Source organism: Elgaria multicarinata, chromosome 17 (assembly GCF_023053635.1).
Source record: "Elgaria multicarinata webbii isolate HBS135686 ecotype San Diego chromosome 17, rElgMul1.1.pri, whole genome shotgun sequence".
NCBI classification, from domain to species: Eukaryota; Metazoa; Chordata; class Lepidosauria; order Squamata; family Anguidae; genus Elgaria; species Elgaria multicarinata.
In genome coordinates, this window is record NC_086187.1 from 22037208 (window position 1) to 22058907 (window position 21700).

The 21700-nt window shown below is 45.2% G+C and overlaps 2 protein-coding genes across 5 annotated transcripts in view; both read left to right on the forward strand.

Moving 5' to 3' along the window:
- MAP2K3 (mitogen-activated protein kinase kinase 3) overlaps positions 1–21700 on the forward strand; it is a 58414-nt gene that overhangs the window by 21103 nt on the left and 15611 nt on the right. Inside the window, exons 1-2 of one of the 4 annotated variants that reach the window (XM_063143651.1) lie at positions 5306–5790; positions 21270–21293. The exons of 1 other annotated variant lie outside the window; for it this stretch is intronic. In XM_063143651.1, the coding sequence (XP_062999721.1) occupies positions 5775–5790; positions 21270–21293 (40 nt within the window). In that variant the 5' untranslated portion in view covers positions 5306–5774. Of the gene's footprint in view, positions 1–5305; positions 5791–21269; positions 21294–21700 lie in introns of those variants that run through there. 2 more of the 4 variants (XM_063143652.1, XM_063143654.1) reach the window with 2 other exon arrangements.
- PDAP1 (PDGFA associated protein 1) overlaps positions 1–21700 on the forward strand; it is a 227007-nt gene that overhangs the window by 3387 nt on the left and 201920 nt on the right. The gene's annotated exons all lie outside the window — the stretch shown is intronic.

Below are 21700 nucleotides of genomic sequence, written 5' to 3' on the forward strand. Positions count from 1 at the left end.
CCTCCCCCGCCCTCCTCTCCTGGCCTTACCTGGCACCACTCCCCTCCACTGCGGAGCTCCGATTCGGAGCCGGAGCTCCGCGGCAAAGAGGAATGGAGTATGGGCGGAGCGGGCGGAGCGGGGGGGGTCCGTGCACACCCCTAATTTTAACACCCTTTTTTTGGAGAAGAAGGTGAGGAGAAAGGATACTAGGTGTGTGTGTGTGTGTGTGTGTGTGTGCGCAGAAAGCTAGAGCTACAGCTCAAAGTGGCCAGTTATTTATTTATTTATTACATTTTTATACTGCCCAATAGCTGAAGCTCTCTGAATGGTTCTCAACAATTAAAAACCTAAAATGCCAGGCAGTATAATGCAAGTCGATAAAATCTAATATGAAAGTTTAGAACCACAATATAAAAATATTTTTTTAAAAATGATCAAACAGAAGCTAGCAGCAGTGCAAAATTGTTTGGATCTGCTGGGTTCGCCTCTGGGATAGTAAACTGAGATAAACCAACATTCTCACAACATCCGTCCTCAGATTATATGTGGTGTGTCATAGCAGGCATCCTCTTAAAAGAGACCTTCCTTCTTTCAAGATGGCGCTTACCGTGCATGGGTTATATTCCTCTGCCTGCCCCATCCCTCTTTCCTTGCATGTCGTGTCTTTTTCAGTTTTTAAATCCTGCTTGAAAACGTTTCTTTTCTCGAAAGCTTTTCAATCGTAGCCCCTGTCTGTTACTGTGACTTTAGATTGTAAGCCAGATTGTCTTGTTTTGTTTTATTCTGTACAGCGCCATGAAAATAAATATTAATAATAATAATTGTTAACCTGTGGGCAGGAACTGCCTTGTTTAATTGATTATATGTAAAGCCCCTCTAGGAGGCTTTTGGGTTGAGGAGAAGCATAGGCATTCATGAAATAAATAAAACGAAATTGTATTATTTAAAAATAATTGGGTTTTTTAATTAATATGCTGCATTAAACCAGATATGACATGTCTCCCCTCTCCTTGCTTACAGCATTCTTCTCATAAAATCCTTTCCAGCTGTTGCTTAAGATTGTTTTTTTTTAAATGCCCCATGCTGTATTATGGGATGTTTAGCAAAGACTAGGCTGGATTAGATGACCTTTGATATCCCTTCCAATTCTAAGATTCCACATTTCTGTTTCAAAGCCCAAGGTTCCGTGACCCAACATCACATCTAGTTTGACTTGGATAGTGCAATCCTGTATGCGTTTCCTGGGAAGGAAACCCCACTGTATTCCACAGAGTTTACTCCATTGTAAGCTTGATCCTTAGTCCTGTGAAGATTGAAGCATTAGCTTCCACCTCAGTTACTCCCGTACGTAAGGTTGTGATATCGGACGTACTTCTGAGTACATGGGACAGCGCAGCTCGTTGATCTAATTTTTTGTTGGGTTGATTTAATCAAAGCAATTTAAAATATTTCAATAATAATAATAATGCTTTAAGCAATTTAAAATATTTCAATAATAATAATAATAATAATAATGCATTAATGCTTTAAGCAATTTAAAGTATTTCAACAATAATAATGCATCAGTGTTTTTCTGCTGGCACATGTGATGCTGCGTTTCTCCTGTCTTTCTGGAATGGGCCTCTTTAAAGCTTTGTCCTGTATTGTAAGTGACCCTGAATTGCTTCTGTTTTATTTGTTGTGGTGATGATGGTTGAAAGCAAGCACACTGGCGTGGCCCACGCCTCCAGGACAAACTGAACATGCCCCCCTCCCTGCAAACACACACGCCGGCCGACACACGTGCAAGGCCACGCAACGTGGCCGTGCAGAGGCTTCATGTAACAACCACCGCCATAAATCCCCGCACACGGTCCGTCTGTCCTAAAAAAAAGAAGAAGAAGAAGAAAAAGCTTGTGGTATCCCTGTTCTTCCACCTCCCAAAAATATATGCGTGCTGGCCTAGGGTTACCATTCCTCTCCCTGCCTGGCAGCTGGCTTGTCCATGTTCCAGGAGGGCTCCTGTTTCACTCCTGACGCAGGTTGCAACGAGGGAGGTTGGACTTTGGGAGGTTGGCCTCAGCCAGATAGGTGAGTGGGAGGAAAATCCCCCCCCTCTTTCCTCCAGAAGAAAGTTCCATAGCTACAGGCCTACAGCGGAACACAAACAAAACCATCCGCGAGTGTTATGCGCGTGCTACAAACAAATAAAGAACGGGGTGGTGCTTCTGGCACCGGCTTCCTATCGATCACCTTGGGGTGCAAATTCAAAATGTAGGCTGCATCTTATTGGGAGCTGAGTGCGAATGCAGAGAGATATGGACTGTGTGCACAGTTCTGTGGCCTAAGCCAGCCTTCGCCCAATCTCCGGATGGTTTGGACTCCAACTCCCAGCTATTCCTGACCGTCAACTAGGCTGGCTGGGGCTGATGGCTGTGTGCAAACTGAATTGCACACAGGACTGAATTGGAAGTCCAAAACATCTGTAGGCCACCATTTGGCAAAGGTTGGCATAAACTTTTCGGAACTTTTAAGGGCAGGAGACGGTGAACTGGGATCCACTCGTAGATCTTTGGTGGAGCTCTGGTACATTGCCAAGGGGTTCTGACTCCCAATTGTCTAACAATAACAACAGCTAGAAAGCTTTGTCTCTCTCCCTCCCTCCCGCCCCGCTTTAATTAGGTTGAAGGATTTTGTGAACCACCCAGAGAGCTCTGGCTATTGGGCGGTATAGAAATGTAATAAATAAATAAATAAATAAATAAGGAAACAAATGCTTCGTGGACCTCTGAATTGGGAGGACTTGTGAGCAAAGTTCTGATCCCGAATTTCTGGGCTGCACTTGCACTTACAGGCACCCTGTTCCTTAGTTTGTCTTGGGCACTCTCACAAAATGGCTGCCAAAGGGGCGCAGCGAGGCCATGGCTTGTTTAAACCATGGGTTGTTAATTTTTAGCCTACTTCCATCGCTGGAGCTGTTATTTTGCACCTGGTTCCAGTCAAAAACAAAGTAGATCTTGCCAGCCAGAAGTCTGCCCACTTCATCAGATGTATGAAAGTTGCCCTATCTCTATCTCATATACCCCATATATACACACGCATGGATATAGGGAGAGGAAAAAGCGGTAAACAGTGTGGCCAAGCCCATGACATGCAAGAGATACAGTCTGTGACCTTTCTGTACAATGTCTGGATATATACGAGAAGCACGTTTGTCCGTTTGCAACAGCAGTGACGGGTGGCTCAGGTTTAATTTACAGCCCACCTCTCAAATTCAAGGTCTGCCATCCAGGCACCAGATGCACTGAGCTTCTGTCGAGATTGTTGCATTGTGTGCATCAAACCATACCCCTGTGATAAGACCATCTTCCTAGCTTTGCTTGGCTAATTCTTCCTGCTCTGGATCAAGAAAGAGTGGGGGGGGGGGGCTTTCTTGGCCTTTGCTGCAGGGAGGAACTGGGTACAATTAATTTAATAATTTATTTATTTATTGCATTTTTATACCGGACAATAGCCGAAGCTCCCTGGGCGGTTCACAAAAATTAAAACCATTCAAAGTATAAAAACATGATATAAAATAAAATATAAAAGCACAACCAGGATAAAATCAGCAGCAGAGCTGCAGCCAGATTGTTGACCGGGGCTGGTTACAGGGAGCACACAACTCCCCTGTTAAAACAGCTTCACTGGCTTCCAGTCTGTTTCCGGGCACAATTTAAAGTGCTGGTTATGACCTATAAAGCCCTATATGGCTCGGGTCCAGGTTATTTGAAAGACCTTATTTTCCCTTATGAGCCTGCCCGTGCTTTGAGATCTTCTGGAGAGGCCCTTCTTTCAGTCCCACCTTCTTCACAAGCATTTGGTGGGAACATGGGAGAGGGCCTTCTCGGTGGCTGCTCCGGTTCTCTGGAACTCTCTTCCCGGGGAAGCTAGGCTGGCTCCCTCCTTGATGGGCTTTCGGAAGCAGGCTAAAACTTTTTTGTTCCAGCAGGCCTTTGGAGAATAATCTGGCCCTCCATCTATGTTAATGTCTTATAATTTTGTTGTGTATTTTAAATGTTTATGGTTTTGTCCCCCCCCCCCCCCATGTATATTTTAAACTTTGTAAGGCTGCCTTGAGGCCCAGCATTGGGCAAAAGGCGGGATACAAATCAATTGTTGTTTATTCGTTCAGTCGCTTCCGACTCTTCCTGACTTCATGGACCAGCCCACGCCAGAGCTTTCTGTCGGCCGTCGCCAGCCCCAGCTCCCTCAAGGTCAAGTCTGTCACCTCCAGAATATCATCCCTCCATCTTGCCCTTGGTCGGCCCCTCTTCCTTTTGCCTTCCACTTTCCCTAGCATCAGCCTCTTCTCCAGGGTATCCTGTTTTCTCATTATGTGGCCAAAGTACTTCAGTTTTGCCTTTAATACCATTCCCTCAAGTGAGCAGTCTGGCTTTATTTCCTGGAGCATGGACTGGTTTGATCTTCTTGCAGTCCAAGGCACTCTCAGAATTCTCCTCCAACACCACAGTTCAAAAGCATTTATCTTCCTTCGCTCAGCTTTCCTTATGGTCCAGCTCTTGCAGCCATAGGTTACTACGGGGAATACCATTGCTTTAACTATGGGGACCTTTGTTGTCAGTGTGGTGTCTCTGCTCTTAACTATTTTGTCAAGATTTGTCATTGCTCTCCTCCCAAGAAGTAAACGTCTTCTGATTTCCTGGCTGCAGTCAGCGTCTGCAGTAATCTTTGCGCCCAGAAATACAAAGTCTGTCACTGCCTCCATGTTTTCTCCCTCTATTTGCTAGTTATCAATCAAGCTGGTTGCCATAATCTTGAGGTTATTTTTGAGGTTTAACTGCAACCCAGCTTTTGCACTTTCTTCTTTCACCTTCATCATAAGGCTCCTCCGCTCCACCTCGCTTTCAGCCATCAAAGTGGTGTCATCTGCATATCTGAGATTGTTAATGTTTCTTCCTGCGATTTTAACTCCAGCCTTGGATTCGTCAAGCCCAGCACGTCGCATGATGTGTTCTGCATAAGCATCCTTTTTCTATCCCTTTGCCTTTTGGGTGGAGGGGGGGCGGCATCTCTTGTGAGTTTTTCCTTTTCTGGCTTTGCTAAGAGCAGCCAGCGCCTGGTCCCAAACTCAGAACAGGGGACTCGAACCTGCCACCTCCCGGGGTTCCCCAACCCAGCCTTCGAACCCTTGCACCACGTGGGCTTTCCCTTGGCAAGCCACCTCCCCGCGGGCAGCTGCCGCCGCCCCTCCCTCCCTGCTTTGGCTCCCTGCCAGTTTCCTGTTTGACGTCACGGGCCTCCCGCTGCTGCTTTTGCAGCTCTTTTTACAACTTGCGCTGCGTTTCAAATGTAATCCGAGAAGCCCCCCGAAACGGGGCAAGCTCAGCTGCCGACGCCTGGGGAAGAGAAGGGCTTGACGGCAGGGGGGGAGAGAGAGGTTTTTCCACCCCCCCTTCCTTCCCTTTCTTTCTTTCCTTTTTTTTTACCCTAAAACACCCGGATTGCTGTGAATTTGTATTAATTATTATTATTTTTGCACAGCAAGAGTGCAAGGAAGAGTTTAGGAAAGGGGAGCAAAAAAAAAGGGGGGGATTTTTAAATTGACGGTAGAACGACTAGTCCGCAAGAACTTTAGAGCATGCATCTGTCTTTTCTCGGGTAGCTGCCACCGTTCCCCCCCCCTGTTTTTTGCTGTTCGGTGCCCCCTTCTCCTCCCCTTCTCTCTGTCTTTTTTTTTTTTTGCACCGCGCAGAAATCAGTCCTCCGAGGCGTGCCGACCCGTATAGTTCTTTCGCTTCTGGGAAACCACCATGGACAGAAAACAAGGTAGATGTGTTGCAACCATTTGGTGGAGGAGGAGGAAGGAAAAGTGGGGGGGGGGGGGAGAGAATGAAATTAAAATAACCCCCAAGCCTGCACGGTGGGGGCGAGAGTTGGATTGCAGTGGCGTGGTTTTCTCAAGATTGTTTAAAACAATTGCAAGTGCCAACTTTTATTTTTTGCAAGGAGGATCTGCTTGGCTATTCATTTATTTATTTTAAAAGTAATCGGGAGAAACTTGCATGCTTTTTAGGGGGTTGGGGGAGCAGTTTGGAGGAGGGTGCATCATGTGTGTGCATATTTTTTTTTAAAAAAAGTAATGTGCCGGGCTCCGGGCGTGCATTTTTGTGCTTTCCCATTGCACAAGTCCCCCCCCCCTCCCGGGGCTGCGTTGGTCTGCAAAGCATTTTAATTTTGCAGCTTGGTGATTGGGGAGGCGGGGGCTCTCAGAGGTCTGATTTTAGCTTGGCAGTTGACAGGTAGCCCATTCTGAGCCTGCTCCTGCAGCTGCTGGCTTTGTGCGTGTTGGTGTGTGGCTGTGTGTTTTGCACAGGCCTCTGGAACATGGAAGGGGGATTTTGATGACCTTTCTTTCCCCCTTTGCCTTTTTTCCTGCTTCAAACAGAAAGACCCATTTGGTCTTTCAGGAGAAAGCTGGGGTGGGGTGGGACGGGGTGTGGGTGTGGGTGGGGGTGGCAGGTTCCAAACCCCCTTCCATCCAGCCCCCCCCTCATCTGTTGCAAGCTCCAATTCAATGAAAGAGAGAGGGGGGTGTTGCTTAAGAGCAGCGCCTGTGTTCAGATTCTAAAACCAGACATCAAGTCATACCACTTTTCCTGGAATCCTTTCCCCCTGTTTCCAAGATGTGGCTGGCTTGTGGTTCTTCCAGTGGTGCAGGGCGTGCTTCCAAAACATGAAGACTGCGTGCAGAGATAGGACATACAAGATGTGCATTTTGGGGATGTGTGTGTGTGCGAAGTCTAACAACCCACCCACCCACTCCTGCATTGTCCGAGTGGAGGACGCTGGGAACTTTCATGTGTGTCTGCTGGATTAGTGCAGGACTGCAGAAACTCCAGTATCCAAGGCAGAATTCCTGACAACTCATTGTGTGTCTGGGTACATGCAAGAATGTATTAAGCAAGTTTCCGGCTCTTGTGGCTGAAGAATACTTTACTGGTAGAAAGTTAAAAGTTTGCAAGTATTCATTTATTTATAGTATTTGTAGCCTACTTTTCAGCGTACAGGTCGCTAAAAACAATCAGGCATAATGATCCAAAAGGGCATTGCATGAAAGGAAAATGGATGTGGAGGGTAAAGGAAAACAAGCAAACTCGGTGTCAGTTCTTAGCGTTATAAGGTTCTTATAAAGAGCTATAATGGCTGCAATGCAGCCAGACATTGTTGGTATTTTTTCTGAGGCACATCCGTGTAGACCGGGGCACGGTGTGCATCATGCACGTTGGTTGTTCATTGAGAATGCTTCAGTAATACTGAAGTGCGCCAGACTGGCACTGGCTGATTTCACCATGGCCCATGTGTCCTTCCCTAATCCAGTGCCATGACTAAGCATTTTGGCACCTGAGGCAGGCCCCAAATTTCTCCCCTCCCTGCCAACCTGGGGGACCCAGCAACACACAAACATTAAATAATGATGATGATAATGACGTCTGGGACATATCCCTGTAGGCTGTGTCTTGTAAAATCCCAAAGTATGAAAGGTGATGTTCGGCTACAATTGCCTTTACTACAAGCCCATGAAAATGCTGCTGTGTGGATTTCTCCCAAACCCTTTGACAAATGTGCCTGGCTACTTCAAACTGAAAACAAAACAATGACATAACTTTGTTTATTTTAATTTTATTTATTTATTACATTGCGTGTCACCCCTTTTAACTTGAGCTTTTGCAACAGTACTGCAATAAAAACAAATTACCCCCCCCTCAGTAATATCAAAAGCATAAAAACATCAAACAAAACACATTTTAATCAACAGCAGCTGAATAATGATCAGAGAGGGTCATTTTTCTCCTTCCCTCTCTCCCCACTCTGTCACAACTCACATAAATAGTAGTGATTTTTAAAAAAAAAAAAAAAAAAAACCTTGCTATTGAAAAGATTAGAGCGGGAGCCAAGCAAACCTCTCTGGAAAGGTCTGGGTACCACCACTGAGAAGGTCCTGCTGGTAGTCATGTCATTTCCATTGTCTGTGGCTGCTAGAGTGAGGTCTGCTTTGAGGCCTGATTTTAATCATCGTCAGTATCGCTTGCTCTAAGAGCAAACTCCAGGTGGCGTGATTGTAGCCAAAAACAGGCCTGCTGAAAAACAAGAGGAAGGCATTGGCCTTCTCAGAGGAATCCTGAGTTTTGCAGAAGTATAATTCCCCCTGGGGCAGGGGGAAACCAAGATTGCAAAAACACAGATGCAGGTGCAAAAATATGGGGGGGAATAAACATGCTCAGAAGCCACAATGCTGAGTGATTGTTTGGCTGGGGAGGGTGAAGGAGCAAGAAGGCGTGTCTGTCTGGAAACCTGAGGAGGAACGCTCCGTGCTGCAACATTTTGTTACAGATCCCCCTTGTATTCTTACTATTATTTGTCCCTGCTTTCTTCAGAGGCGCCACCTGCATGTTTGATTTTTCAGACTGGTTACAGAAGTCTCCTGCCCTCTGCTGATTTTTCCTATCACATGAGGCCTAGATGATCTGAAGTCTGGAAGAAGTCCAAGAAAAATACCCTCCTCACAATTCCCCTGGTGTCTTCTGTTGAATTGCTAGCCCAGAATAATAAAAAAAATGACTGTATTGCTGATGCCTAAACTTTTTGAGGCTGGCAGCTAAACCCTTAATTCCAAGTTCTTAGAATTGGAACAGATTTTCTCTCTCTGAATGACGGTTTCATCACAACACGAAAGCAAGGAACCCTAATCTTTTGAGTGACATGGGATGTGTTCTTGGAGGGTTTCTATTTTTTTTTTTACTGCTAACTATGCATTTGAGGAATTAAAGATAGGCCTAATAGCAAAAGAAAAAGTAGCCCATTAGAAGTTAAATTAAAAACGAAACAAAAATGTTTTGCTTAGGAAAAATCATGGTTGTGGGTTGTTTTGGCAAGACAAGTGGAGAGAATCAGGTTGACATCGTATTCCATTGACCGGTCAAATATCGCCAATTGGCTTCCTGTTGTTTGTCTTCCGCCAAATAATATTGCCTAATACTTCACAGAGTCAAGAATGGCACTGTGTAGGTGTCATGTGTTTGCAAGGGTAGAAATGAAATTTGCTTCCCCCACAAGGCTGCAGCAGGTTGGGACCAACCTATCAGCGTTGCATAGGTTCCCTTACTAGCTACCTGCTGTAATCTCTGGAAAGGAACACCAATCAGTGGAAACGTCACAATTTGAGGCAGCCCATGCTACCATCTTGCTTTCTGTAGAAACCTGGGATTACTCCTATGTGATCTGGATGTCTGCTCAGTAAAGTTGGACTCCACTCTAAAAACACGTTAAAAGGTTAATGTAGTTGTTTCACAGTAACAGTTAATTAACTGATTTTTGTAATTGAGCATCGGTATCTGGGACTGGCCCAAGATATGTTGCTGCCTGTGGCAAAAAACAGAAGCTCAGGACCAGGGGCCAAATTTATTTATTATTTTTTATTTAAAACATTTATATCCCGCCCTATATCATTAAGATCTCAGGGCGGCGTACAGATCCAGCTTGCCGCCTTCTAGCCTTGGCACCGTTCTCCTGACTATTGTCTTTTCGTTTCCTGGCTTTTGTGCAGTTTTTTATGAAACCCTTGCTATGATGTCTTGCAGTTGCTTATTTATCCTGATCTTCTCCCCAATTCCAAGCTGGGAGGAAAGCCTAGAAGGTTGCTTGACAACCATGCGATCAAGGTGTTGCATAGGGCCAAGCCAGAAAGGCCCCCCTCCATCCTTTCCATTTCCATAGGTATGTCCTGGGCAGGGTGGGTCTCCCTTGGCGTGTGCTGCTGGGCGCCTTTAAGTTGGGGGCAAGAAACCAGTGACCACAGTTGTGTCTTGACTACCAAAGCCAGCTAAAATGTGTAGACCACCTCCTCGCCAACCCCCAAGTAAAGGTATCCCAGTTTTGACGCTTGTTTCCTTGTAGGCCACACGCTACTACCACTGGCGAACGTGAAGTTAGGTGGTAAAATGGTTACAACCCACCCCGCACACTCGGGTCCTCTGGGAAGAATTTCCTTCAGCCAGCCAAAACTAGGCTGACAGGTATTACCCAGAGGACCTTCTCTTCTGCTGCTCCCAGACTGTGGAATGGCCTGCCGGAGGAGATTCATCAACTTGACAGTCTTTTAGCATTTAAGAACGCTATAAAGACTGATCTCTTCCGGCAGGCCTATCCAGTGGAAATTTAGGAAATTTTTTAGGAAGTTTTTTAGGATGTTTTAACAATGTATACTGCATTTTTAATCAGTATTGTATGCATTTTATACTTACTGTTGTTCCCCGCCTTGATCAAAATGGAGGGGCGGGTAAGAAATAATTTATTATTATTATTATTATTATTATTATTATTATTAAAAAGCAACCAATAGTTCTTCTTTATGGTCTCCGTAACTCGCGCGTGTGGGTTATGCGCCTGCGCAGAACAGTCATTCGGAACGTTCTAGAACTGAACAGAGTTTAGGCGGGAATCCTTCCCATGTGGGAAATGTACTACTGTATTTCTTCGATTGTAAGATGCACACTAATTTCAGTACCACCAACAGAAAAAAAAAACCTAAGGCGCACCCCATTTTTAGAGATGTTTATATGGGGGAAAAAGTGTATATTAATCGAAGAAGTAGGGTAGGTCTCGCTCTTACCACAGCCATCACCTCTCCACATGCTCCTGGTGTGGCTCCTGCTTGCCTCTCGGTTCCTTTTTGTCTGCTGCAGCAATTAGCAGCATCTGCAACATTTTCCACCTCATGGCATTACTCCTAAGGTGCTGAGCAGAGCTTTCTTTCTTTCTTTCTTTCTTTCTTTCTTTCCTATTTTTCCTCAGTTCTCTTCTCCTTTCTGGTTTTCACCCTTTGGAACGCATCGCCTCCAAGGCCTCCTTCCCACTACAGTGGGAAGATACCCTTAGCCAATGGGACATTCCTAATATCTTCTCTGCCTTGGAGACATGCACAAGATGGATTCCTGCACCCGGGCCAGAAGGAATAGAACGGCGTGTCTTCATATCCTCCTGTGGGAACAGGCCCTCCAGGCATCATAAGCGCCACACCGAATTGCCTCTGTACATCGCCTCGTCCTGCATTTGCTAGAAGCCATCTCTGTCTCCCGCTCAACTTATTACTGGGCCCCCATTCATGGAAAGTGCCACAGGGAGATTGTTTATTTATTTATTTATTGCATTTATATACTGCCCCATAGCCGAAGCTCTCTGGGCGGTTTACAAAAGATTGTTCTTGTTATCAGGCGTACCAGCCCTTCGGAGTAACTGACAGCCCAATTGGAAACTGAGCCCTCGGTACCAACGCTTGAGACCGACAACAACGCTGGCTTTTGGTCTAGGGACCTGCAAGGTGGCTACCAACTCCAGGGCGGAGATTTTGACACTGGCCTGGTTCAGACGACACGCTAAACCATGCTGCTTAACCATGGTTTAGCGTGTTGTCTGAACCAGGCCAGTGTCAAAATCTCCGCCCTGGAGACTGACACCCAATATTGGAAAAGCTGCATATTTCACCAAACCACAAACAATTAGGGAGCTGTATTTTATTTATGCGGAACATCCTCCTTTCTGTTCTTCTGTCACTCTGGCCCCCAAAGGGGACGCCACAGCACTTTGCCAGATGGATCATGTCCCCTATCTTCTTCGCTGACCGACTCGCCTGGCTTTTGACCCCTCTACAAGTATAGAGCCGTTCAGTGAGAGCCGTGGCATCCTCTGCTTTCCTCGGGGACATTCCGTTCTTACAGCTGTGCAGTGCTGCAACTTGGGCTCAATTATCTTCCTTTATCAAATGTTACCGCCTCCACGTCAGGGCTCAGGCGGATGCAGCGTTCAGCAGGGCAGTTCTCTCCAGAGTTTTGGCATGGTATCTCCCTCCTCCGGTATGTCTCTTGCTTCTCAGTCGCCCTTATGTGTGAGTCACAGAGACCACGAAGAAGGTGGAGGGACAAGTTGCTGAGCTGTAACTGCGGTTCTTGGAGTGGTCCTCTGTGAACTCACACCACCCAACCTCTTTCCCTCTCCCATGCCTCGCTGACTTGTATTTCTCCGCCGCGGCAGATGGAACTGAGAGGCAGGCAGGAGCCTTGTCCAGTGTGTGCGCACAGACGGCATTCCCGTCTCTAGAATGTTCCAAACGACCGTTCTGTGCAGACGCAGAGTCCACATGTGTGAGGTAACTTGAACCATAGTTACAGGAAAACAACTTGTCCTTTCGTTATGGCACTGCATTGGTAGCCACCTTGCAGGTCCCTACACCAAAAGGCAGTGTTGTTGTCATTGTGGTTATTTATTCTCTATAATATTGTTATTTATAATATCTGCCTGTCTGCGCCATAATGCCAACACCATAAAACCTAGGCTCCTGAAACCTGGCATGAATACTAAAAGGAACCTAGGGGTGTGAACTTCGGGGCTGTTTTGTTTTTGAAACCACTTAATTGGTTTTTATTCATTTGAATGCGTCTGTACAAAATTATGCATGGCGTGGCGAATGTGGATAGGGAGACATTTTTCTCCTTCTCTCAAAATACTAGAACCCAAAGGGGTCATCCTATGGAGCTGATGGGTGGGAGATTCAGGACAAATAAAAGGAAGGACTTCTTCACACAGTGCATAGTTAAATCATGGAATTCACGACCACAAGATGTAATGATGGCCACCAATTTGGAGGGCTTTAAAAGGGGCTTGGATAAATTCCTGGGAGGAGAAGGCTATCAATGTCTAGTAGCTGGGATGGTTATGTGCTACCTCCAGTATCCGAGGTAGTAAGCCTGTGTGCACCACTTGCTGGGGAACATGGGTGGGAGGGTTCTGTTGCACCATGTCCTGCTTTGTTGGGCTTTGGCCGACAGCTGGTTTATTTATTTATTTAAGCATTTTTATGCCGCCATTCAGCCAAAAAAGGCTCTCACAGCGGCTTACAAAAGTATTTCTTGACAGTGGTTGGCCACCGGGTGAACAGAGTGCTGGACTAGATGGACCCTTGGTCTGATCCAGCAGGGCTCTTCTTACGTTCTTATATGGTTGAAGCCTGCAGTAATATCTTCAGCTACTGGAGGTAGATCAGAGCATAGTTTTGCACTGCATGTATTTTGAAGCTGATGATGATGATGATGATGATAGTGATATAGTTATACCCTTGTCCTGCTCCCCTCCTGCAGGGCATCCTCCCCTAGGGGAATAGAGTGGGGGGACCCCTCCCTCAAGGGGGGCTGTAGCAGTGCACGGTGCGCCATGTCTAGGGGTGCTAGTGGGCGTGACTTTGCCCAGACAGGGCGGGCACAACGTGCCCATCCCTGACAAATATGTAAGTTTGCTTGAAGACTTCGCTGTATCAAAGGAAGGGCTGTTCCAACCCGTGCAAAGCTGGACCTGCTGGCTATTAATAAATAAACACACGCTGCCAGTAAATCCAACTTTGCAGAAGCACAGAGCGTCGTGAACGGCCTTTGTCCCGGTGGCCTGTGATGCCCAGAAACACATTAGGCAGAAGGAAGACTCTGAAACTGCATACGAGCTGCTAATTGGTTAGACGAATGAGCAAGCCATCTCCTTTTTCTTTTCTCCCCCTCCCTTTTTTTCTTTTTTAGTGGCCTGTACTGGATGTGTAATCGCTGTTGAGGGGGGATTTTTAGTCCTGGAATTTTTCTTCCTTTCCCTCTGTTCGTTGCTTGTTTGTCATCCAGGGCTTGCTCATGCAAGTCTTTGGAGAAGTGTCAGCTGAGTGTAAATCTCCTTGTGCTATTTATAGTTTTCCTTCATCCAGCTAGACTTGTGTGTGTGTGTGTGTGTGTGTGAGAGAGAGAGAGAGAGAGAGAGAGAGAGAGAGAAGGTATACCAGGTGTGGAAAGCTGCAGCCCTGGGAAAGCAACCTGAAACTATAGCCCTTGCATTGTTGACGGGCCTCCAAACCCCCAAAGGAGGAATTTCCAGCTGAGCTTGTTGGGTCACTCAATGCGAATATTTTTGTGCATGCTCCTGGCTTGAGGTGTTCGTAACACTTACGGGTCAGGAAGGTGGAGACTTCAACCCATCCTTTTAATCCCAGAGCGTTGCAACAGTGCGGAGGAAAACAAATGTCATCGGAAAGGGAGGATTCAGGTGGTTTTTCCGTTGTATTTTCCTTTTGAATTGCATCCTGAGGTCCCCAGTCTGCTTGCATTTGTGGAATGGCGGTTCCGACCCAGGCTCTGGAGCCTGGAAAAGCTGGGCGTTGCTTGGAAACATGGTACTAGTCCTCATGACGGTGGAAGACCTGTTCAAAACATGCCACAAAGGGGCCTTGAGATTCAGAAGCCTGTGAGAGACTGGATGCCTCCGGGTTCCAAGAACAGGTGCATGAACAAGGCTGTGTGTGTGCCGTAGTTCTGCAGAAGTATAGGAGAAATGTAGAGTGTAGTTCTGGATGCAATGTCTAGTTTCTTGAGAACTCAAATTTGACTTAAGCAAGCAAAAGTTTCTAGATCACAGGGTTCTGAGGACATGTTGGAAGGCGTGTGGGTGATGGCTGTTGACACCTCGGAAGGGCACGTTGGCTTCTGAATATGTCTTCTACAGGGACAAGACTTTGGTAGCCTGCATACCTCCTTCCCCGGTGATTACCAATCTGAAAATGAATTATGCAAAATGAGTAAGAATTGCAGAAATCAACTAAGGGAGGGGGGGGAGCCAGCTAGCCTGGTAGTTTTACGCAAGTTGCAAAATTTCAGCTTTTCCTGCTGCAGAATTTTGGGTTGCCTGGGTGCAAAATTTTCATATTGTTTATAGAGCCTTGCCAGTCTGTCTCTTTCCTGCCCGTTCCCTCCAGTCTTTCCACATCACCTGCACCATATTGCTCACTATAAAGAAGGGCCGTAGCAGCTGCTTTGCATGCAGACAGCCCCAGGTTCAATCTCCGGTATCTCCCGGTAAGGCAAGGCAAGGATCCTACCCGAAACGCCGGAGAGCCATTGCTGCCGTCAGTGTCGACAATTCTGGCCTTGATGGATCAAAGCTTCCTATGTCCCTAACTGCAGTTTAGACTCCAAACCGTGATTTGCATTCTAAACATACAGGCAAACCATGGTTTCTACTCTTTTCCTCTTTCCCCTGCCTGCAAACAGCTGCCTCGGATGCGAAACTCCAGCCCAAATCATGATTTGTCAGATGCAACCCCAAGCTACACAGTTTGTCGAAGATGTGGTATGCGAGTCAGCTTCAAACTCTGGTTGTCGGACCCAGGCGCGACGGCCACTCACACACCGTGGTTGATCAAACCATGGTTTGGCGTTGCGCCTGAGCCATCTCAGACGCAGCTCAGGGCCCTGAGTAATTCGCAGCTCTCTCCTGCCATTGTGGGAGAGTAGAACGAAGTCTTCGAAACCCACCCAACTCAAGAAATTCTGGCAAGGATAGGAGCTTCCTATCCACCATCATCCCCAAAGCATGCAATTACATCTGACTGAGAAGCAGACAATGGCTTTTTCTTCTGTGGAGGAGTCACTGGTGGCAGCAGGAGAGAGTTCTCAGTTTAGTATGAAGAGCCTTCGAGAAACGGTTAAAACCATAAGGGGCCTCCTCTGGACATGTTTACATGACCAAAGTATTCCAAAACGCAGGCCAGCCTTTGTACACTTCTCAGGTCAGACCTGGGGCTTACCGACCATTAGAGCAATCTTATTTATTAGTGATTCTTCTGTACGGCTTAATACCACACTTAATCCCTAAGCACTTCACATGCAAATACCGCAGTTCAACAGCATGCAGTTTCCCTTCCATAGTTTAAGCCAGGAGAAAGCAACTTGGTGCTCTCTGGATGTTTCAGACTGCAGTTCCCATAAGCCCTAGCCAGCATGGCCAATTGTTAAGGAACACCTCTCCCGACATGAACCTACCCGTACACTGCGCTCAACATCTAAGGTCCTCGTCCGAGTGCCTACTCCGAGGGAAGCTCGGAGGATGGCAACAAGGGAGAGGGCCTTCTCAGTGGTGGCCCCCCAATTATGGAATGATCTCCCCGATGAGGGTTGCCTGGCGCCAACATGGTTCTCTTTTTGGCGCCAGGTCAAGACTTTTCTCTTCTCCCAGGCTTTTAACAGTATTTAGCAACGTATTCTGTTTGTTTTTTAATGGACCCCAGAATTGTTGTTTAAGTAGATACTGTTGTTTTAATATTTTTGATGGTTTTAAATTTTGTATACTTTTTAATGTTTCCTGTTTTTAACTTTTGTAAACCGCCCAGAGAGCTTCGCTTATGGGGCGGTATATTAAATAAATAAATAAATAAATATGGGAGTTGTAATCCAAAACATCTGAAGGGCATCAGATTACCTACCTCCAGTTTAACGATTAAGGAGGAGAATAATGAAGCCACGGAATCGCTGCTAATGAAACACTTAAATTTAGCACATGCAGGGATATGTGTTGATATTTTATATTCGTGCACGTGTGCTTTCCATAGATAGCCACCTAGAGAAAAAAGATATACTTCATTTTAACTTTAAAACTGCCCGATTTCGCTGGCTGTCCTGGTTATTCTGCCACTCGTTAATTGCATGAAACAACAAGGCTCTTCAGAAACTGACGTGTTTTTCACCTCTGTTTTTCAGCCTACCTTAGAGCCCGCCCTAAGCCTATTTATTAAAACATTTGTATCCTGGGATCTCAGGGTGGCATACCGATAAAATCGATTCAAAACAGTATAAAACTGCAAATAATGTACACAGCTAAAAGCGTATTAAACTATGAAACGAAAACCAGTCAAAAATTTAAAAGCAATAAAAACAGTCAAAACTACATGCAGCTTTTAGGCAAATTTTAGCCCTCCAAGGCTTTGATAAAAAGCCACGTTTTAACTTGTCGCCGAAACTCTTCAAATTATGTCCTCAGTTAGGCCTAGGAGCGTAGAAGGTTTAAAAATACTGACTAGCAGAAACTTTTTTGGCCACAGCCAAAAAGGATCGTATGAGGAGTCTCTTAGTCACCCAGCGTGACTAACGGCAAAGCTGGTCTGTCTAGAATTTGGCCCTGTAGATTATTTCATAGTTTAGGATGGATGTTCTCTACTTTGGTGTTTTAAAAGACAAACAAAATCCCTTATCGCACCCTGATGCCAGTTTTAAAAACGAAATGAGCATCTATCAACATACATCAGCAGACTCTGATGTTAGGAACGTCTGTAGAATTTAAAATACAGCAGGAGACAGGAACATACAAAGCTGCCTTCTCCAGAGTTGGATCCTTGGTTCATCTAACCCAGTATTGTCGACTCTTGACTGGCAGCAACGGCTCTCCAGGGTTTCACGTCGGAGTTTTTCCCCCTAGCCTTACCTGGAGATGCCAGGAATCACACCTAGGACTTCCTGTGTGCAAAGCAGGTGCTACGGCCCTTATTTACAGTAGCCAATATGGCGCAAGTGATGTGGAAGGCCCCGAGAGAAGGGGCAGGAAAGAGTCAGAGAGGCTAATATGGGTATAGAAGCGATTAAAATTAAAATTCTGCATCCGGGTAATCTGAAATTCCGCAGCAGGAAAAGCTGAAATTCTGCAACCTGCGTAAACTTACTAGGCCAGCTGGCTTATTTTTTTCCCCTTTGTTAATTCTGCAATGCTTATTAAATTGGCATAATTTATTTTCATATGACTAATCATTGGGAAAGGGCAGGGAGTTGTGCAAGCAAGAATTCTTACATGGCACCTATCTTAGACATTACCAGGCTTAGAGATGTGAAGGCCCAGAAAAAAACCGGGAATTTTTTTAAAAAAAAAACACACTCCCCCCCCCCCCCCCCCCGTTTTTCCCCAAAGCCTTTTTTGGGCTTTTTCCAAAAAATTGGAAAAATTTGAAACAATGAAGAAAAAACGGATTACGGGATGTTTTATTTTAGTATGATGAATAAAATGTTTAAGACGAGGTGTTCAGATATTTACTTCTCCAAATGATTTCTAAAAACTACAATAACCGATTATTACAATGTCTGTGCACCAAGGACAAGCAAGTCCTAGGTTGCAAACTGAGACTACAACTCTCAAATGCAAGAGGAAGATGCATTTCTGCCTCTAGGGGGCAGCACTGCCATGGAAGCAGAGACTGAAACTAATAGTGATAGCTATAGCTCAGAAAATGAGTCTGATTAAATTTCATGCATATTCATTGAATCTTGGTCATCCCCCCCATTTTTCTCAGTTCTTTTTATGGGAATGGGGGCTTTATGTCTTGACACTGGAGGACTAGCGGAGACATAAATAATTTTCTTTGTTACTAACGTTGGTGGTTTCTTCAGTTGTTTTTTAAAATTGTGTTTTGCCTGCTCCTCATAAACTGGCAGAACCAAAGAGGTTCCTTACAGTTCAGGAGCTTGTAGCTCCATTTGTTACTAAAAGTAAAAAAAAGTAAATTAAATTTGTAATAATTGTTTGAATGCACTACTTTTAATATACCAAATGTAATAATTTTATGCCGAACCGACTTGGACATAATTACATTTTATGTTCCTAAAGTAACAAAGTGACTTTCAATCTGTAAAAAGTGCTAATATTGCATTATTTCAATTTCCCCGAAAATTTCCGTTTCCCCCCGAAAAAGACGGAGAAAACCCGTTTTTTTCCTCATGGCTTCAAAATTTCTGTAAATTTTACATCTCTAACCAGGCTATTGCTGTGCGGTGTGGTATTGTTGTGGGATGTAGATTTCGACAGGTGCTGGACCGTGTTTTTTTTTTTAATGGGGTGGTGTTGGGAGACTTTTTAGTCTTTATTCAGATGGCCCGTTTTGGTGCTGAGCAGATGGCATGACCACTGACTTCAAGTTGTGCTTCTTGAAATGCAGGATTTGTGGGCCTCTTGTCTAATTAAGTAATTAAATCTGTATTTTTTTTTTTTTAAGTATCAGCTTTTTTCCTTGGCCTGGCAAATTGTTATTCTCAGGCAAGCAGCAGAGGAATTGGTAGAAAATTGGAAACTTAAGAGGCAGAGACGGTGGCTGTCAAAAAGATTTGAAGTTACTTTTAATTACTTCAGTAATTTCTGTAAGAGAAGATGGCATGTAAATGTGCGTGTGTGCATGAGCGTAGAGATGTGATATGAAGAGAAAAAACTGTCAAATTCAGAAAAAACACACACCACCCGCTCCAAATTTCGCCCCCAAAACAAGAGAAAAATACTTTTTCTATCCTGTTTTTCTGCTCATTCCTCCCACTCTGTGTGTGTGTGTGTGTGTGAGAGAGAGAGAGAGAGTGTATGTAAATAGATAAGATAGATAAATGGAGATTTTGTTGCATCATGTCCTAGCCCTTTTTAAAAATAGGAAATATTTATCTTGAAGGGCAGTATGTATTTTTTTAAAAAATAAATACAATTCTAAAAGGGCTAGCCCTGTTTCGGTCAAAAAACTTACAGGGTAATCCTAAAGCTTCCTTTTAGGGTCCTTGCAGGGATTGTGTGTGTGTGTATGAAAAAGGGAACGACTGCTTTGAGCTCTTTTAGAAGAAGGGTGGGATAAAAACGTTTAAAATATGTACACAGTTTTCTGCTCTGACAGCCTAGGAAGCACACACACCCCCCCGGTTGCCGCTGTTGTGTGAAAACCTTAAAGCTCTCTTCCTCTCGGATACTCCGGCTCAATGGAGCGGCCTAGGAACACCCAAGACCAAAGTTCCCATGGGCTGGTGGGGATCCTCTCTGGAACCAGTGATGGCAAGCCCTTGCCAGTTGGAGCCAGTCTCGGAGAAATTCGGTGACCCGGGCGAGTGCAGCCCCTGTGTGCGGTTGGCGCTGCCCTGCTCTGAATGGAGGGCTTGTATGAACTTGTGAAAAAAGGCCGTGTTGTCCCCGCGCCTGGTTTCTAAATGCTTCGAGGTACAGCGACCTCTAGCGTCCGAAACATTTGACAGAGTGCCACCCAGGACTGGTTCCCCCTCGGGCCACCGAAAAGGAGCTCTAGAAATCTGAATTCAACCATTTTCCCCTTCTCGGCTTCACAGTTTTCCCCTCCGGCTTTCTCAGCCACAGGTTTGGTTGGGATCCAAAGCACCCGAGTTCATGTTTTGGGTGGTTTTTTAATTTATTTGTTTAAAGCGTTTTAGCGATTGCTTTTCTGCTCACCACCGCTTTCAAAGCGGTGTACAGTGACATGACACAGAACAAAATAATAACAATAAAAAAGTAAAAACAGCAGCGCAGTGATTTGAAACAGCCCCAAATAACTTTAAAAGTTGTTTTAAAAGTTTTTTTTTTAAAAAAAGTTTAAAAAATATTTTATTTTTAAAAGTTATTTTTCTGGTGGAACAGGACAGTTTTCACTGCTTGTCTAAAACCCAGCCTGACCTCCCTTGGGGGAAGGAGTTCTGCATTTGGGGTACTGTTATGGAAAAAAGCTCCCCTCCCCCCCTCGGTCTGGATGATGTGCAACTTTAATGTGGGTTGAACAATGTGTTCCACAGTTTGGTTGGAACTTCCTTTGGCATGGGAATTGTTTTTAATGTTGTGTTTTTAATGCTGTATTTAAATGTGATTTTAATATTTGCATGTGGACCGCTTAGGGATTGTGTTATATTTAGTGCATATAAACATTACAAATGAATAAATCAAAATATAAAGATTATGTAGCCAGGCTTTGGCCGTGTCCGGACAACACGCTAAACCACACTGATGGTTCAGTGTTCTGAGCTAAACATTATGGCTTAAGGCATGTTGTGTGAACTATGACTTAGCATGTCGTGTGAACTCTTCCTACATAACCATGGTTTAAACACATTCGCTAACCACTTGCTGCAAAAGGGTTAGCGGCCTAACCGTGGCTTAGTGTGTCGTCTGGACAAGCCCATGATTTGCGCATTTGTTTATTTTTTGTCCCGGTCCTTCAGTCTCAGAAGGCTGTTAATGTATGTTCCTGACCAGGATTTTCTGTAAGGCGGGCCATTAGAAGTGTAGCTTTTAATGGCATTGTCATTGATTCTAAGGGAGCAAACCTAAGGCACGTGTGTGGGTCTGTTTGGGGCAAGTTGGGGGAGGAATTAACTAGTTCATGGGCCTGATCCCGTGTGTGTGTTGTGTGTGTGTGTGTGTGTGCCAGCCAGCAGATCCAAGGCAAACAGTAGACGTACAGCCTTAGAGGGTTTTTTTTAAGGCGTAACGGGAATCTCCACTGCCAAAGTGACCCCCACCTCGTTTACCTTTCCACTAGCAGCCGGGTACTTTTAGCCTGTCCAACCCCTTATTCCGTCCGGCGGATATGCGACTATGGATTGTTCTGTTAACGTTCTACATTTCTTCTCTCATTTCTCTTATAAATCCTAAAGGATCCTTGGAAAAGCGCAAAGGAGGTAAGAGAGTTGGATAGCATTTGTAAGTTTGCCTGTTCCCCACCCCCAGCCTGGTGGATCTCCATGGAGGCCACCGCTAAAAAAGAAAAGATGTCTTGTATATCCATCCAGGAGATCATAACCTAGAAGTTGATATTTGATCCCTGGACATACTCTGAGCATCACCCAAACAGTGCGGCAAGATTCAGGTTGCAATCCTATACCCAATTTCGTAGAAGAAAGCCCCATTAAATTCAACTGCCCACAAGAAACCCATGAGCGGGACAAGAGTGCAACAGCACCCCCCTACCCATGTTCCCCAGCCACTGGTGTATGTAGGAATACTGCCTCTGATAATGGAAGTACCCTATAACCATCAGGACTAGTAGCCATTAATAGCCTCCTCAATTAATTTGTCCAAAGCCATC